The sequence below is a fragment of the Cherax quadricarinatus genome, chromosome 26, assembly GCF_038502225.1.
Source record: "Cherax quadricarinatus isolate ZL_2023a chromosome 26, ASM3850222v1, whole genome shotgun sequence".
In the NCBI taxonomy this organism is placed as follows: Eukaryota; Metazoa; Arthropoda; class Malacostraca; order Decapoda; family Parastacidae; genus Cherax; species Cherax quadricarinatus.
This window is the reverse complement of record NC_091317.1, coordinates 2,274,987-2,293,902: the sequence shown is the minus strand read 5'-3', so window position 1 is coordinate 2,293,902 and position 18,916 is coordinate 2,274,987. Positions and strand designations below refer to the sequence as shown.

At 44.6% G+C, this 18,916-nt stretch overlaps 1 protein-coding gene across 4 annotated transcripts in view; it reads right to left on the bottom strand.

The window, feature by feature from the left end:
* Haspin (haspin) overlaps positions 1 to 17,204 on the bottom strand; it is a 157,231-nt gene extending 140,027 nt beyond the window's left edge. For 2 of the 4 annotated variants that reach the window (XM_070088740.1, XM_070088743.1), the window contains exon 1: positions 16,826 to 16,902. In XM_070088740.1, the coding sequence (XP_069944841.1) occupies positions 16,826 to 16,887 (62 nt within the window). In that variant the 5' untranslated portion in view covers positions 16,888 to 16,902. Of the gene's footprint in view, positions 1 to 16,665; positions 16,800 to 16,825; positions 16,903 to 17,180 lie in introns of those variants that run through there. The other 2 variants (XM_070088742.1, XM_070088741.1) reach the window with 2 other exon arrangements.
* Between the last annotated feature and the right edge of the window lie 1,712 nt (positions 17,205 to 18,916).

The following is an 18,916-nucleotide window of genomic DNA, read 5'->3' as shown; positions in this document are numbered from 1 at the left end:
CTCCACCAATACCCTCCTAACCACGTCCAACACATGCACCCTCCTAATTTATGCCGTCCTAGTCACACACAAATGATCAAGCCTAGCTGCGTACCCCCTCCACACAAAGGCACATTCCACCTCCCACGCAGCACTCCCCCACCCACGTCTACTAACCCCACTCCTTTTAACAGATCCCCCAAAACTATTGAACAAAACCCTCCACCCCCCCCCCATTGTTCCACATCCTTGCGACATACCACACAATTCCAGTTGCCCTCCACGACCGATAGGACGAGGGAGCGACCGAAGATGATAGACCAAAACATTCCTCACAAAGGCATTCTTAACTCTGCCGTCCCCCTCAGCTGGACCATAAACACAAACACCACCCGTTCCCTCCCCCACAACCCATCCACCCTCAAGACCATCCCCTCACTACTCTCTACACTATGATGTACAACAAAGGGGCTGGTTTCCCTCACCAATGTAGCTACGCCCCCTTTGATTCTCAACAAGTGCGCCACAAAAACAGTAACCCTCAAGCACAAGCTCTCATCCAAGTTTGTGATTGTGCTCTGGCACAAACACAACATCCACCCATTCTGACCTAAAAACACACTAAACCACTTACACTTCAACCTATGCCTTAACCCTTAAACTGTCCAAATGTAGATCTGTGTTTTTTCAACATTTGAAAGTATGTAAAAAAATGTAGAGCTTCTTTTGCTTTTTTTACATTTGAAAACTTGTAAAAAAAACGATAATTTTTTTTTGTCATATTTGAAAATATGTTAAAAAACGTAGATCTACTTTTGGAGCACTACACATGTGAATGTAGATCTGTTTGGACAGTTTAAGGGTTAAACCCTTGACATTGACAATTAAACGCCTGAAGCTGACTGAAGTGGTTTCCCTTTGGCACCGACACCTCGATCCACCTGTCTACGACGACCACCCCGGTCACCACCCGATCCCCAAGAACCACCTTTCACAGTCCCTGGTCCTTTGGATACTCCAGGGCCACTCCTTGCCACGTCTGCCCACACCTTTTTACCAGAACATTGTGCTGGAATAAACATATCCTCCGTATCAGAGAGTGCAGCCGCCCTCTTTCGCAATCCACTATCCTCTTTCATTGTTTCCTCTTGGAGGCCATCATTATGAATAACTGCCTCCACTGTACAGAGCCTCATAGCATCAGCCACTTCACCTACCCCTTCCCTCAATCCACCTCGGATGCGAGGTTAACAACAATCCCCTCCACCGACCCCACACCTGGGGTACCCAACATATCATGCAGCAGCCTCCTCATGTAACTCCGTCTGCTCCACCTCCACACCGAACTCGACATAGTCTTTCCCTCCCTCGTCCCAGCCATCTCCTCCTGGACAACCAGAGCCTTCGGATGACGTCCAGCATCCTTCGACCCCTGCTGACAATCATACTGCATCACAATGTGATCGTAGGCCCTGCATACTCGGCAAGTGCGACGCTGCCCGCATGTGACCATCACTTGCATCCTGAAATCTTCCAAGATCAGAAATGATGGGATGGGGTGTCTCAACGTCATTTTCAACATGAACGTTCCCTCAGATAGTACAGCATATGTTCCTTCCGTCCACTTTCCCAACGTAGCCACGTGAACCATCCCACAAAGTTCAAAAATAGCTCGAAGATCCTGTTCATCTGCCTCAAAAGGCACACTACGGACCTTTATCCATGTGTAATAACGAGACACGTCACACAGTCGCACACTTACAGCAGGGTTGACATCGAGACAAGCCTCTTGAAACCTGCCCACCAAATTCTCGTCGATACCAGCGTTGTGGAGTCTGACGAAGATCCTGTAAGCACAGTTTAATGCCACACCATATAGCTCCTCGTTGGCAACACAATAAGTATCGCAAATAATGGCTGGTAGCAATACCGAAGCATTCTGTGCAGACACCACCCCCCGCACCAATTCTATTACCTGGAGTTTACCTGGAGAGAGTTCCGGGGGTCAACGCCCCCGCGGCCCGGTCTGAGACCAGGCCTCCTGGTGGATCAGAGCCTGATCAACCAGGCTGTTGCTGCTGGCTGCACGCAAACCAACATACGAGCCACAGCCCGGCTGATCCGGAACTGACTTTAGGTGCTTGTCCAGTGCCAGCTTGAAGACTGCCAGGGGTCTGTTGGTAATCCCCCTTATGTGTGCTGGGAGGCAGTTGAACAGTCTCGGGCCCCTGACACTTATTGTATGGTCTCTTAACGTGCTAGTGACACCCCTGCTTTTCATTGGGGGGATGGTGCATCGTCTGCCAAGTCTTTTGCTTTCGTAGTGGGTGATTTTCGTGTGCAAGTTCGGTACTAGTCCCTCTAGGATTTTCCAGGTGTATATAATCATGTATCTCTCCCTCCTGCGTTCCAGGGAATACAGGTTTAGGAACCTCAAGCGCTCCCAATAATTGAGGTGTTTTATCTCCGTTATGCGCGCCGTGAAAGTTCTCTGTACATTTTCTAGGTCGGCAATTTCACCTGCCTTGAAAGGTGCTGTTAGTGTGCAGCAATATTCCAGCCTAGATAGAACAAGTGACCTGAAGAGTGTCATCATGGGCTTGGCCTCCCTAGTTTTGAAGGTTCTCATTATCCATCCTGTCATTTTTCTAGCAGATGCGATTGATACAATGTTATGGTCCTTGAAGGTGAGATCCTCCGACATGATCACTCCCAGGTCTTTGACGTTGGTGTTTCGCTCTATTTTGTGGCCAGAATTTGTTTTGTACTCTGATGAAGATTTAATTTCCTCATGTTTACCGTATCTGAGTAATTGAAATTTCTCATCGTTGAACTTCATATTGTTTTCTGCAGCCCACTGAAAGATTTGGTTGATGTCTGCCTGGAGCTTTGCAGTGTCTGCAATGGAAGACACTGTCATGCAGATTCGGGTGTCATCTGCAAAGGAAGACACGGTGCTGTGGCTGACATCCTTGTCTATGTCGGATATAAGGATGAGGAACAAGATGGGAGCGAGTACTGTGCCTTGTGGAACAGAGCTTTTCACCGTAGCTGCCTCGAACTTTACTCTGTTGACGACTACTCTCTGTGTTCTGTTAGTGAGGAAATTATAGATCCATCGACCGACTTTAAATGTTATTCCTTTAGCACGCATTTTGTGCGCTATTACGCCATGGTCACACTTGTCGAAGGCTTTTGCAAAGTCTGTATATATTACATCTGCATTCTTTTTGTCTTCTAGTGCATTTAGGACCTTGTCGTAGTGGTCCAATAGTTGAGACAGACAGGAGCGACCTGTTCTAAACCCATGTTGCCCTGGGTTGTGTAACTGATGGGTTTCTAGATGCGTGGTGATCTTGCTTCTTAGGACCCTTTCAAAGATTTTTATGATATGGGATGTTAGTGCTATTGGTCTGTAGTTCTTTGCTGTTGCTTTACTGCCCCCTTTGTGGAGTGGGGCTATGTCTGTTGTTTTTAGTAACTGTGGGACGACCCCCGTGTCCATGCTCCCTCTCCATAGGATGGAAAAGGCTCGTGATAGGGGCTTCTTGCAGTTCTTGATGAACACAGAGTTCCATGAGTCTGGCCCTGGGGCAGAGTGCATGGGCATGTCATTTATCGCCTGTTCGAAGTCATTTGGCGTCAGGATAACATCGGATAGGCTTGTGTTAATCAAATTTTGTGGCTCTCTCATAAAAAATTCATTTTGATCTTCGACTCTCAGTCTGGTTAGCGGCTTGCTAAAAACTGAGTCATATTGGGACTTGAGTAGCTCACTCATTTCCTTGTTGTCATCTGTGTAGGACCCATCTTGTTTAAGTAGGGGCCCAATACTGGACGTTGTTCTCGATTTTGATTTGGCATAGGAGAAGAAATACTTTGGGTTTCTTTCGATTTCATTTATGGCTTTTAGTTCTTCCCGCGATTCCTGACTCCTAAAGGATTCTTTTAGCTTAAGTTCGATGCTTGCTATTTCTCTGACCAGTGTCTCCCTACGCATTTCAGATATATTGACCTCTTTTAGCCGCTCTGTTATTCTTTTCCGTCGCCTGTAAAGGGAGCGCCTGTCTCTTTCAGTTTTACATCTACTCCTCCTTTTTCTTAGAGGAATAAGCCTTGTGCATACATCGAGTGCTACCGAGTTAATCTGTTCTAGGCATAAGTTGGGGTCTGTGTTGCTTAGTATATCTTCCCAGCTTATATCGGTTAGGACTTGGTTTACTTGGTCCCACTTTATGTTTTTGTTATTGAAGTTGAATTTGGTGAATGCTCCCTCGTGACTAATCTCATTATGTCGGTCTGGGGCTCCGCGCATACATGACTGAACCTCAATTATGTTGTGATCTGAGTATATTGTTTTTGATATGGTGATATTTCTTATCAGATCATCATTGTTAGTGAAGATGAGGTCTAGTGTATTCTCCAGTCTAGTAGGCTCTATTATTTGCTGGTTTAAATTGAATTTTGTGCAGAGATTTAAAAGCTCGCGTGAGTGTGAGTTTTCATCAGAGCTGCCTCCTGGTGTTATTACTGCAACAATATTATTTGCTATATTCCTCCATTTTAGGTGCCTTAAGTTGAAATCCCCCAGGAGCAAGATGTTGGGTGCAGGAGCTGGAAGGTTTTCCAGACAGTGGTCAATTTTTAACAGCTGTTCCTGGAATTGCTGGGATGTTGCATCCGGAGGCTTGTAGACTATCACAATGACTAGGTTTTGGTTCTCGACCTTTACTGCTAAAACTTCCACTACATCATTTGAGGCATTTAGCAGTTCTGTGCAAACAAGTGACTCTGCAATGTACAGGCCAACCCCCCCCCTTTTGCCTGTTCACTCTGTCACATCTGTATAGGTTGTAACCTGGGATCCATATTTCGTTGTCCAAGTGATCCTTTATGTGGGTCTCAGTGAAAGCCGCGAACATTGCCTTTGCCTCTGCAAGCAGTCCACGGATGAAAGGTATTTTGTTGTTTGTTGCTGGCTTTAGACCCTGTATATTTGCAAAGAAGAATGTTATCGGACTGGTGGTATTGTTGGTACTGGGGGGGGATTTTTTTTCCGGCATTAGTATCTGTATCTGTTGGTTTGGAGTGGAGGCCATCGACTGTGGTTCCACTCCAGGAATGACTGGATTTGGTGTACGATTTCTGCCATTTCCTGCCAGTTTTTTTTCCTTCCTGGCACTAAAAAACCTCTCCCTCTTGAGTGGCTGTGGCTACCCAGGTTTTCCCATGGCCTGGATGTTTTGTATCTTTTTGTCCCCTTTAGATGGTATGCCTGGCAATTTAAGTTATAGCACAGTCTTTCCTGTACTGAAGAGGTACACATTTCAGGGTGAAAAAGCTTACAGGAAGGGAGTTTGCATTTTCCTGTTGTCATATGGGCATGGCATTTCCTAGGGTGGTCATAGTTGCACGTCCCATCTGTTTTTCCAGATTTCCCATGCCAGCAGATACCGAGTGCATAGTATGTGCACAGGCTTGGTTTCCGTTTGCCTTGGGTTTCTGTGACTGTATTCCCTGTTGGTGCATGTTTCCCTGTCTTACTTCTATCCTCCCTAGCACCAACAATGGAGCTCCCACCATTTGTTTTTGGTAATATATCCTCACTATTGCTAGTGGAGTCCTCTTGTTTGCTATTTCCTGCGGTATTTCTAGTTTGCAATATTGGTTTTATCTTATCTTTGACTACACTTGTTTCCCTACTATGGCTCCTGTCCCCTATGCGGTCATTCATATGTATTCCTTCCTGCGTATAATTCCCGACTACCTGGACAAAATCTCCAGCTTCACCATTACTGTCTCCCAGGACAGCATCTCCAGCTTCACCATTACTGTCTCCCAGGACAGCATCTCCAGCTTCACCATTACTGTCTCCCAGGACAGCACCTCCAGCTTCCCCATTACTGTCTCCCAGGACAGCACTATCAGCCCCCCATTTACTGACTACCAGGACATCACCTCCAGCCTTACAGTTTCTGACTACATGGCCAGTATCAAGGGCAGTACCATTCAGCCCGGACTTTTTATGTTCCCATCTGTTGTAGAAAGCTTCCAGGTTTTCTATGAAAGCAGCTTTGATGTTGACCTCTTTTAATACCCTTGTGATTTTAGTCCACAGATTTATCTCATTTGGGCATACCCAAAAACACTTCCCTGTTTTAATACTGCTTGTAGCTAGTTCTTGGATATCTGCACAAGGGGCGTGACACCAATTTCCACAGAAATGACAATTTATGCATGTGGAAGCCCGTTTGTTTGACTGACCACAGACTACACACAGCTTCATAATGATTTGAATGGTTTATTTACTGCAATTCTACTAGCAACCTCTTGAATATTCTATTAATAACCTGCTAGGTGGTGCACAACGAAACCGTTTGAAACCAGTCCAGGGTTCGGACCAGTCAAGGGTTCGGAGCAGACAGTGTTTGCGCGTTGTCATCCCTGTTGCTCCATTTTGTGAAAACCAAGCTTTCACCAATTGTCAGTAGGGGGCAGTCCAAGCACACGTCCGCTCTTCCCAGAGGTCGAGTGACGAATCCGAAATAAACTCATAACTACTCATAACTACTACAGGAACTCTTCGCAAGAACTACTTGCTGGAAGTTTTAGTCAAATAATTTGCTATAATGTTTATGGAAGTTATTACAAAAGTTGGGCAAACATAAATAAGTTAAGTACAAGTACATAATTACAATTATCATATATAATTTAGCATGATAAAAATAACTGGGTATCTTACGGCAGATGTTTCGCCATTGGATGGCAAAATGTCTACAATAAAGATACCCAGATGTTGCATGCGTGTCCAATTTTCATCTCGTCGGTACTGTATACCATTCACGTACAACATAATTTAGCACGTGTAAAATACCTAGGATAACCCCCCAAAAAAAATCAGTGACCTATTTCTATGTAGATACTAATCTAAATTTCAGCATTACTACCCAGGTTATACAATAAACTCAAGGGCCATAGTAATTATTATTATTACAATCTAAACTAAGCACTAAAACCACAAGGAAGGCCAGTAGTAAGTACATGTATAATATTTCAGGCTAAATACAAGTCTATGCTATGCTTAAAATTTACTCATTCATAATAAAAATCGAAATTCTAAGAAATAATAGTCAAGTTAAGCAGGGCGAGTGGTACAAGTTACATACAAAATATGATAATACATACTGACATTAATTAACACTACTAAGAACTAGCAAATCTTATTCAACTCAACATGCTCAAAACAAAGCCTACTAAATTACTATTAATATATATTTCTACATGTACAAAGTATAAGAGACAAGGTAAGATTTTGTTCAAATTTTTAACCCCAGAGGGTTAGCCACCCAGGATAACCCAAGAAAGTCCGTGCATCATCAAGGACTGTCTTATTTCACTAGGGTCTTCAATCTTGTCCCCCAGGATGCAACCCACACCAATCTAGCACCCAGGTATCTACCTGCTTGCTAGATGAATGGGACAACAGGTGTATTATTATTATTATAATCAAAAAGAAGCGCTAAGCCACAAGGACTATACAGCGCTGCAGGGCAGGAAGGAAGTGAGGGCATCAGGTGGCAAAAGGGAGATGGATGAGCAACAGGTTACGGATAACAGCGGGGCAGTGGATGGTGAAAGGGTAAAGGGCAGCAAGAGACTGAACCAGAAAGGGCTGAGGGGAGTGCGAAAAGTATCATCAGAGTTTGTGGAGTAAATCGGTCGTTGTCAAGAAGTCAATGAGAGAGTCAGGATTAAAGGAGGGTCCATCAGCAAGAAGGGAAGGTAAAGAGAGAGTAGTAGAACGAAGACGACGTTGGAGGTAAATTCTGCGTGCTCGTTGATAGAGAGGGCAGTCTAACAGAATGTGGCTAATCGATACTGGAACTTGACACTGCTCACAGAGAGGAACAGGGTGCCTCTCCATGAGATACCCATGAGTAAGACGAGTGTGGCCAATGCGAAGGCGGGAGAGAGTGGTCTCCCAACTTCGGCACTGATGACAAGAAGACGGCCAGTAACCTATGCTCGGTTTAATAGAATGAAGTTTGTTACCGAGCAGAGTTGACCAACGTTGTTGCCAACGGGTGCGAAGGTGGGTAGCTATTGCAGCAAAATAGTCCAGAAATGGAACACCTCGATAGGAAATTGGTAGGTCATATACTGCTGACCGCGCAGCAGTGTCTGCCTGTTCATTGCCCTGTACGTCGACATGACCAGGGACCCAACAAAAAACAATATCTTTATGTTTGGTAGAGATACGGCGTAGCCAAAGTTGGATACGGAGAACTAGGGGATGAGATGTATCAAATTTTCGTATAGCCTGTAGAGCACTAAGGGAGTCTGAGACTACTACAAATGATGACACAGGCATAGATGCAATACGAATAAGTGCTGCAAGAATGGCATACAGTTCAGCAGTAAAAATGCTAGCTGAAGATAGTAAATGCCCTCGTACGACGCTGTCCGGAAACACTGCTGCGAATCCGACGCCGTCTGAAGACTTAGAGCCATCTGTGTACACAGCGGTGGCATGAGAATGGGAGTGGAAGTGATCAAGAAAAAGAGAGCGGGAAGCCACCGTAGGCAGTTGAGCTTTCGAGCAAGGGAGTGAGAAAGAACAGACCCGAACAGCTGGAACTTCCCAGGGGGGCAGGGAAAAGTGAGATGCTACATGAACATATAAAGGTGGTAACTGAAGGGAAGACAAGAGTGAATGTAGGCGAAGAGAAAAGGGACGGAGCAAACAGGGGCGGCGAACGAATAAAGAATGTCTACTAATATCGGTGACCATTCTATAAATGGAAGGATTGTGTAGATCGTGAGAGCGTACATAGTAACGAAGGCAATGGGCATCACGGCGATCAGACAAGGATGGAACATTTGCTTCTGTATAGAGGCTCTCAACAGGGGAAGAGCGAAAAGCACCAAGGCACAAACGTAAGCCTTGGTGATGGATAGAGTTAAGGCTAGAGAGAGTAGCAGGAGAGGCCGCGGAATAAATCTGGTCACCATAATCGAGTTTCGATAAAACGAGGGCTGAATGTAGGCGAAGCAGAGTTCGACGATCAGCTCCCCAGGAAAGATGAGCAAGGGTTTTAAGAAGGTTTAGCCGGCTGTGACAAGTTGCCTTCAGAGAGGTAATGTGAGGTTTCCAGGTTAACCGACGGTCAAAGAGAAGGCCTAGAAACCTGACTGTATCACGTTCGGGGATACGGGAGCCATAGAGATACAAAGGATGATCGGAGATAACAGAGCGTCTAGTGAAAGTAATTTGGTGAGTTTTGGTACTTGAAAATTTAAACCCATGTGTGGTGGCCCAAGTGGAAACACGGTCGACCGCATGCTGGAGAGAAACTGCAATAAGGTGACAGTCAGCGCCTGCACAAGCAATAGCGAAGTCATCAACATAGAGTGATGACCAAATATTGGGTGGAAGAACAGAGGCCAAATCATTTATAGCAAGGAGAAAAAGTGTTGTGCTTAGAACACATCCCTGAGGGACACCTTCAGCTTGGACGAAGTCCGGGGAAAGAACATTATTGACTCGAACACGGAAATGTCTGTCAGTTAAAAAGTTCTTAAGGAAGGATGGTAGATTGCCTCGGAGGCCTAAGGAATGGGCCTGGGCCAAAATATTATACCTCCAAGTTGTGTCATATGCCTTCTCAAGGTCAAAAAATATGGCAATAACTGAGTGATTATTCGCAAAGGCATTACGAACATACGTATCCAAGCGTAGTAAGGGGTCTATGGTAGAACGACCCTTACGAAAGCCATATTGACTAGCGGAGAGACTGTTGTGAGTCTCTAAATACCACATTAAACGTCGATTTACGAGGCGTTCCATCACTTTGCAAACTGCACTTGTAAGAGCGATGGGGCGATAGTGGGAGGCATCATGTCCTGTAGTACCCGGTTTGCGGAAAGGGAGAACAATGGCAGATTTCCACAGCTGGGGAAGAACTCCTTGTGCCCAAATAAGATTGAAGAGGTGTAAGAGGACTACAAGGGCTGACCGATGTAAATGTTGTAACATACGAATATGAATGTCATCAGGCCCAGCTGCCGATGATCGGCAAGCTGAGAGCGTTGCCTCCAGTTCTTGAAGTGTAAAAGGCACATTATACTGTTCTTCTCCGAGAGAAGAAAAGTCCAAGGGTACTAACTCTCTGGCAGACTTTGAGGAAAGAAACGAGGGGCATAGATGGAGCCCTCGGGAAATACGGACCAGATGTGTGCCAAGTTCAATGGCAACGTCGAGAGGGTTTGCTATATCAACACCAGTGACCCGTAGAACAGGAGCCGGGTCAGGAGAGTATTTACCACTCAATTTCCTCACTTTTTTCCAGACTGCACTCATAGAAGAAGCAGAGGTGATGGTGGAAACATAGTCTCGCCAACAAGTGCGTTTAGCTTCACGGATGACACGGCGAGCGATCGCACGCTTCTGCTTAAAATCAACAAGTCTCTCAGCGGTTCTATTGTACCGGTACCTGCCCCATGCAGCACGTTTCAAACGTACTGCACGAGCACAAGCAGGAGACCACCAAGGCACGCACTTCTGAGAATGCCTGCCTGAGGTTTGGGGTATAGAATGAGAAGCTGCGGTATAAACTGATGTCGAGAAGATGTGTAGGAGCTCATCAATGGAGGATGAAGAAGGAACCTCACTAAAAGCAGTGAGGTGTGAGTAAAGATCCCAATTTGCCCGATCAAATTGCCAGCGAGGGCTACGGGAAGGTGGTGAATAGGAAGGAGAAGTAAGAATGATCGGAAAATGATCGCTGTCATGTAAGTCTGGTAGAACAGACCAGGTGAAGTCTAGTGCAGTGGAGGAAGAGCAGACTGATAGATCGATGCAAGAGAGAGTATGAGTACGAGGATCAAAATGGGTGGGAGTACCCGTATTTAAAACATGGAGGGGGTGAGAGGCAAGAAAAGCCTCCAACTGAATGCCACGTGAGTCACAATGAGACCCCCCCCAGAGGAAATGGTGGGCATTAAAATCACCAAGTAACAGAAGTGGTGGTGGTAAGGATGAAACAAGAAAGGCAAAGTCTGGGATAGAAAATGCTCGAGAAGGAGAGAGATATAAAGAACATATTGTAAACCACTTATTCAAGTGGATACGGGCTGCAGTGTAATGCAGCGAGGTATGGACAAATAGTTGACAGTACGGAATATCATTGCGTAGAAGAAGGGCACTTTCATTAAAGGTCCCATCTGAGAAAGGATCCGAAGAATACAATAAATTATAGCCTGAGATAGGTTGGAAAACAGCCGAGTGTAATTTTGGTTCTTGTAAGCAAGCACCAACAGGGGAAAACCTGGAAAGCAACATCTGAAGCTCACCCCGATTACCCCTGAGGCCGCGGATATTCCACTGTAAATAGGCCATGATTGGCGATGAAGAAAATATCAGGAATCTGTAGGTAAAGGCACCTACGGACTAGAGGGGTTAGAAAAGTCAACGTGTGGTGGCATTGGAAGATGTTCAAGTAGCGAAGGAACGGAGCGTTGCGAAGAATGGGGTTGTGAAGATGGAGGAGAGGGAAGAGAAGGAACAGGAAGTGAATCAGTGTCCATTGAAGGTTTAGTCTCTGCAATATATTCTGAAATGGCTTCAAGTGTTTCTGAATTCAAAGATGTATGGGAAACCATATTGGAGATAGGAGGAGGAGGGTGAGTAAAGATTGGGACAGTAATGGACTGTACCAAAGTAGAGGGGGAGGGAAAAGTGTAAGGGACTGGAGATGAAGTGTGGGGGGGGACAGAAGAGGTAGAAACCTGGGAGGTGACAGAAGAGGGAGAAACTTGGGAGGGGACGGGGGTGGAAGGCATAGTACGAGGAGGAGGGTGAATCTCCACACTTGTAATAGAGCCAGAGAGAGGGGAAGAACTAGGTACAGAGACTGGAAAGGTAACGTGTGGAGGTGGAAGAAGGGAAGGAAGGGGCAAAGAAGATTTGAGCAATGTGGATTTTTTGGACTTCTGAGTAGAGGGGCGATTGGTATTAGGTGTCGTACGAGGTCTTGTCGATACTGGGGCTTGTGAGGAAGGACGCGAAGATGTGAGAACAGACTGAGTTGTAGTCGGGACGTCAGAGCCAAGGACAGCAAAAGGATTAGATGCCGTAGTGGCTATGGGAGGGGTAACAACAGAGGAGGCTGCAGAAGATGGGACCCCAGAAGTGGGGGGACGTTTGGAAACACGAGAATAAGAAACACGGGGTAGTCTCCCTTGGAGGCGGAGATGAGTAACTGCCATAGCATAAGGGAGACCTTCTGCCTCTTTGAGGCAACGGATTTCACGTTCATTTAAGTAGACCTGGCAACGGCGGGAGTACGAAGGGTGAGCTTCATTACAATTAAGGCAAGATGGAGGTTGACTGCAAGATGTATTAGAATGGTTGTCGTCACCACAGACTGGGCATTCGGCCATAGATCTGCAATATTTCGCTGGGTGACCAAAACGCCAGCAATTTCTACATTGTTGCGGTGTAGGTATCACCTTTCGAACTTGTAACCGATGTCCCGCGACATATACAGAGGACGGGAGTTCTCGGCTGTCAAAAGTTAAACGAGCCACATTGCAAGGGTAACGTCTCCGCCCCCGGGCAGGAAGGACATAAGTGTCTACTTTGAGGATTGGGAGATCCTGGAGTTCCAGCTGTTCAAAAATGTCATTGCCACATGACTGGAAATTCTGTTGGACTATGGTATGGGGCAGAATGACAGTACCACTACAAGAATTGAGAGAAAGATGTTTTTCAATAGTGATAGGAGTAGTATCGATATTCGAAAGGAGAGAAAGATCATGAGCTTGGGTAGCATTCTGGACAGTGACGATGCGTGTACCGCTCTTGAGAGCGTGAAATGAAATATCTCTGCCAACATGACGCAGGAGCGCTTTGGCAATACTATGGTCAGAAAGGTAGGCAGAAGAAGAAGTTGGTCTTAAAGTAAAGAATTTAGTCCATTGTGTGGTCCGAAACTGAGCGTGGAGAGGGAGTGCTTGACGTGTCGGTCGTTTCCGAGTAGAATGGGAAGGTAACGACGGAGCATCATCAGGAGATTGACGTTGGCGTTTAGGAGTAGGACCGGAGTTGGTCCGGCAGGAAATGGGTGGGCGATTCGAAAATTGCCGTACCGTAGAGGGAGAAGCCGGAAGCATAGTCAAAGGAGAGCGGAGTTCAGACAAATCGAAGGAGTCAGTCGAAGCCCCGGTACCTGAAGCGGGTGAGGAAACAGCACCAGCAAGAGGTACAGGGGCATCAGGAGTGTCCGAAGAGTGGTCTAAACACAAGGCAGGGTCAGAATGGGGTGCGGTATCAAGAAGGGGCCCGGGGGTAGTGGTTTCATGGACTAGGGCTGCCATGGTTAGGTTACTCCTTTGCTTTTTGTTTTTAAGAAAAAAAAAGAAAGAAGAAAAGAAAATAAAAATAAAAAAAAGAATAAAAAAAGGGGGGAGCGGGGAGGAATAGTTCCCAGGAGGAATGAAAGGGCCGGAAATCCCCCTCCGCGCCCAAGAGGACTCGACACCGCTAGTAGCGCAGATGCAGCATGGAACCCGTGCCATACCCTACCCTTCATGCCAGTAAACCAGCAATCTGGGATAGCAACCTCACATCTGCCGAGCTACCTCGGTGGACAAAAGAGAGGGCGGCCGGATATCCGCCACAAAGCATACCTCCTTCAGCCACCACCCCCGGAATCCGAAAGGTGGCTTCCAGAGATACACCCGTCGCCCAAAAGACACCCAAAGCCACTCCGGGATACCGGAGAGGGATCGGGACATCCCTAGGCAATCCAGATTCCACGGCAAACTACGCCACCGCCAAGAAACCTCAACGGAATGGGATGGACCCCGGTGTCCTTTCCCCTACCTAGGAACTAGCGCGCCTGTGGGAGAAATCACGAAGGCTAAAAAGAGGAAGGGCAAAAGGGAGGGGTGAGGAGGAGGAGGAGGAATGGAAAAAGGGGAGGATGGGGAGGATGGGATAGGGGAGGGGAGAATGGGGGGTAATTAGGTTCGGTCTGAGGAAGAAGACCGACAGGGCTAATTCCTCAGACCAAGAGCCTCTTCACCACGCCAAGGAGCCCCCCTTGAAGAGGGACATTCCGACGTATAAATACGTCTTACGAGCCAATGTTTCTGACGTATTTATACGCATAAATTCTAGCAGCTTCAAATCAAGCAGGAGAAAGCTGCTAGGCCCACATGTGAGAGAATGGGTCTCCATGGTCAGTGTGCACCATATAAAAAAAATCGGGGAGCCAGTGGTGCATTGTGGGAATGCCATTTCAGTTGTCATTTTTCAGCATGTCTAGTGGTAAGAAATATGTGATTCCTCAGCAAATCTGGGACTCTTCTCTTCCCAAGTGATGCTCTAACACAGATGGAAGTGTCAGTGAAGATCAATTTCATGATTTGGAGGAGTTTGAGACCAAAAGCAATGGAGGAGGAGGAGGGGGAGGAGGGGAGGAAGAGGAGGAGGAGGAGGAGGAGGAGGAGGAGGGAAGGAAGAGGAGGAGGAGGAGGAGGAGGAGGAGGAGGAGGAGGAGGAGGAGAAGAGGAGGAGGAGGAAGAAGAAGATGCAATAATATTGTTCCCTTGAAGCAAGAAAAAAAAAAGTCCACCCCATGACAGTGACAAGATAAGGGGAGATAACATCTGATAAGAGCTGACTTTGATGAGCATAAAGGAGGGTAATATTACATGACCATCGCCTCCCTTTGTTTTTGCTGGTACACAAACATTTCTGTCTGTCTATTTGTCTGTCTGTCAAGCTCCCTGTCTGTCCATCTAGCTCTCTGTCTCAGAGAGAGCCACAAGACTGTGTCATCACGTTTACTCACATCTTCAAGCAGAGTATAGCACTTTGTCTGGATTTCTTGGGTTATCCTAGGTAATTTACACTATGTATACTTGTATTTGTGTACCTGTGAGACAGAGATAGGCAGACAGAAAGAGAGACAGATTGAAAGATATAGAATGAGGGAGAAAGATAATTAGATAGAATGGAGGAGGGGAAGCAGCATCCGACCCCATTGTTTTGACAGGCAGTAGGGGTAGTGACTAATGAGACAATATGTCACTTTGACAGCTGCCGACTTCTGACTCAAAACAATTATAAGCCACACACTCGCACACAAGGAGGAGGAGGAGAAGGAGGAGGAGGAGGAGGAGAAGGAGGAGAAGGAGGACAAGGAGGAGAAGGAGGAGGAGAAGGAGGAGGAGAAGAAGGAGGAGAAGAAGGAGGAGAAGAAGGAGGAGAAGAAGGAGGAGAAGAAGGAGGAGAAGAAGGAGGAGAAGAAGGAGGAGAAGAAGGAGGAGAAGAAGGAGGAGAAGAAGGAGGAGAAGAAGGAGGAGAAGAAGGAGGAGAAGAAGGAGGAGAAGAAGGAGGAGGAGAAGAAGGAGAAGAAGAAGGAGAAGAAGAAGGAGAAGAAGAAGGAGAAGAAGGAGAAGAAGAAGGAGAAGAAGAAGGAGAAGAAGAAGGAGAAGAAGGAGGAGAAGAAGGAGGAGAAGAAGGAGGAGAAGAAGGAGAAGAAGGAGGAGAAGAAGGAGAAGAAGAAGGAGGAGAAGAAGAAGGAGAAGAAGAAGGAGAAGAAGAAGAAGGAGAAGAAGAAGGAGAAGAAGAAGGAGAAGAAGAAGAAGGAGAAGAAGAAGGAGAAGAAGAAGGAGAAGAAGAAGAAGGAGAAGGAGAAGAAGAAGAAGAAGAAGAAGGAGAAGGAGAAGAAGAAGAAGAAGAAGAAGGAGAAGGAGAAGAAGAAGAAGAAGAAGAAGAAGAAGAAGAAGAAGAAGAAGAAGAAGAAGAAGAAGAAGAATTGTTTGTTTGTTTGTTTGTTTTTGTAAACAAGTTTTGTAAACAATATATTGATAATTATGTTTGTGTGCTTATTGTGTTGTATACAACGAGTGTATATATATACATTGCACCTTACTTTGGTCTCATAGGCCACATAAGTTATGTGAAAAAATAAAATAGTGAAAAAAACTACAAACCTTCAAATACAAGTAAACTAAAGTTTACCGGGTGAGCGGCAGTCGCCGCTGTTGCCATACGCGGCTCATTTTCTGCAAACTTCACGGCTCTATATCTCGGTAAGTACCGATGGCAAAATTTTTTTTTTTGGACTAAAACACTCAGAAAAATAATCTTAACATTTTCATAAGAAAAAAAATTTTTTTTTTTTTTTGAATATTTGGCGACATAGAATGACAGTTTCAGAGAGGGGCCTGAAACAGTCAAAGGGTTAACATCAAAAAGAATCACGGGGCACCAGCTGACAGTGACATACTAGATATCAAGCCCCTTATGCAGAGCATGACGGGCAAATTAGGTCACTTTTATCCCAGGATGCGACCCATACCAGCCAACTAACACCCAGGTACCTATTTTTCTGATGGGTTAACAGGGACAACAGGTGTCTTATGGAGAAAAAACGTCCTGTTTCCACCTGTAACTGGGAAAGAACGAGCTTACTGTACTAGCAACCAAGATGACGTTTTTATTAGCAAGTTATATGACATGGTGCTCTCAGTAACTGGTGAACGTATTAATTTTACACTAAAATATTTCTCATTTTGTTAAAACAACGAATTAAAAAAATGGGTTTCCTTCAGCAAAACAACACAAAAAAAAGTCTCAAACACAATGAACATTTTGTTGGATGGAGGTAATACCCGTGAGAGAGCACACGGCTACATCATGCGAATTTTGCGTTCTTTACGAGATGAATGTAGCACTTAAAAGAAAAAATTCAGCCATCTTCCACACTTTGTTGTCAACTGCGCCACCCTGCACTCCTCCCAACCCTCACCTTCTGACTATACCTATACTTACTCCGCATTGTAACTATTCTTCTTTACTAATTGACTATAACCACCAATCAGATTGTAACACATTAAGTGCGTGTTAAAATGTAAGGTATAGCAGGATAAAACAGCTGTACCAGCAATTCGAATAAATTTGTTACTTTAATAGCAAATACTGTTCGAACGCAGCCTAGTCTCGTCCTCTCATTGGTGCAATTTTTGAATCTTATCCCTCCTATTGGTGAATTCTCCTGGGAGTATTCTTTTTTTAATAGCTATTGTCTCTAAACCCTCGTGGGTCAGTCATCGTTATTAGTAATTGTTATGCGAGTGTAACTCCTTGATGCCGCTGAGGGGCTCTTGATCCAGGGAACTATACCTACCTTCCCCTTCCTCGGATTGAATCCTAATGCCTCCCAATCGCTTACGAGTTTAGCTCATAAATGAATGCAAAAATAATTATAACAATAATAATATTATTATTTATAACAATACGGTGATTATTTAAATCCTGTTCTTGTGTTAGTTTTTTTTATATTTTATTTAAAATATACAGTATGCATGTATATCACACACTGACGTAATCACAATACATGAAAGCATTCATAAGAAAACAACATCCTTATAACTAATGGATGACAACCTACCCCTGAACATACATAACAAAATTACTACTAGCCAGTCCTGACATTTGTATTCATATCTTGTATGAAAACTGTATATACAAAAGTTTTTATATAAACTAATGCTTTGGCCTCTTAATTTACATTGTAATATTAGCATTTTATGTACCTAAACATTCTGTAGCTATTCATCCCCTAATTTTGTATGTTTTATTTAGAGCACACAGTATACAATATACATGTAAATCATACATGATTGACTGAAATCACTAAACATGAAGCCATATATAAGAAATACACTATCCTTATAACTAAACGATTTACTACCCACACCTGAACATACGTAACAAAAAATGCTACAAAACTTGCATGTATAAACTCTGTATATATAACTGTAAACCATACATGAAAAACTTGCATCAAGAACATAGCACTTAACAGAAAAAAGTACCAGGGTTGTGACCTAAATTAATATAAACTTTAAACGAAACAAAACCAAACATATATAAATTTTTACATAAAACAACATGACATAAAACAATAAGTTGATATATGCCTCCTCTCACCACACACAAGGTACACAGTATGAACAGTTTGAAAAATAACCCCTTAATCCGTATGTGTGTATATAATCCTACCTCATTAACCTCCAATCAGAGATGAGCACTTAATAGGGCAACGTTCAATGCTATCTCCTATAACACAAAACATTCTAGTACACCTCCCTCCCCCTCTTCCCCCTCAATTAGGCAACCACCACTGTCTCTCGGTAGTATACATTACCCTGTTGCTCAGTCTCCCAGTTTTACATGAGCATATAAGCCTGTCACATCGCAACAGTATCTCAATCACAACAAACCACACCCAAGCATTCTTACTGCATACATGCGTACAATACCTCTAAACAATAATATATACCTCAACCCTCTTACATAGGTGTGATGGTAAGTGACCAAGCATGGCAAGGCGTTATACTACTATGTTCCACAGTCAGCCCTCCTGGCCCTATATCACTCTCTTATTTACCCCTATCTCACCTATGGAATTTGTGCATGGGGCTCAACAACAATTAACCATCTCAGACCATTAATTACCCAACAAAAGGCTGCAGTCAGAATGATAACAAATTCCCACTACAGGCAGCACACTCCACCAATATTTAAAACACTAAACCTACTCACCATACAAAACATCCATACTTATTACTGCACCTATTACATACATGTATGTACAAGGCTTATTCCTCTAAGAAAAAGGAGTAGATGTAAAATAGAAAGAGACAGGCGCTCCCTTTACAGGCGACGGAAAAGAATAACAGAGCGGCTAAAAGAGGTCAATATATCTGAAATGCGTAGGGAGACACTGGTCAGAGAAATAGCAAGCATCGAACTCAAGCTAAAGGAATCTTATAGGAGTCAGGAATCGCAGGAAGAACTAAAAGCCATAAATGAAATCGAAAGAAACCCAAAGTATTTCTTCTCCTATGCCAAATCAAA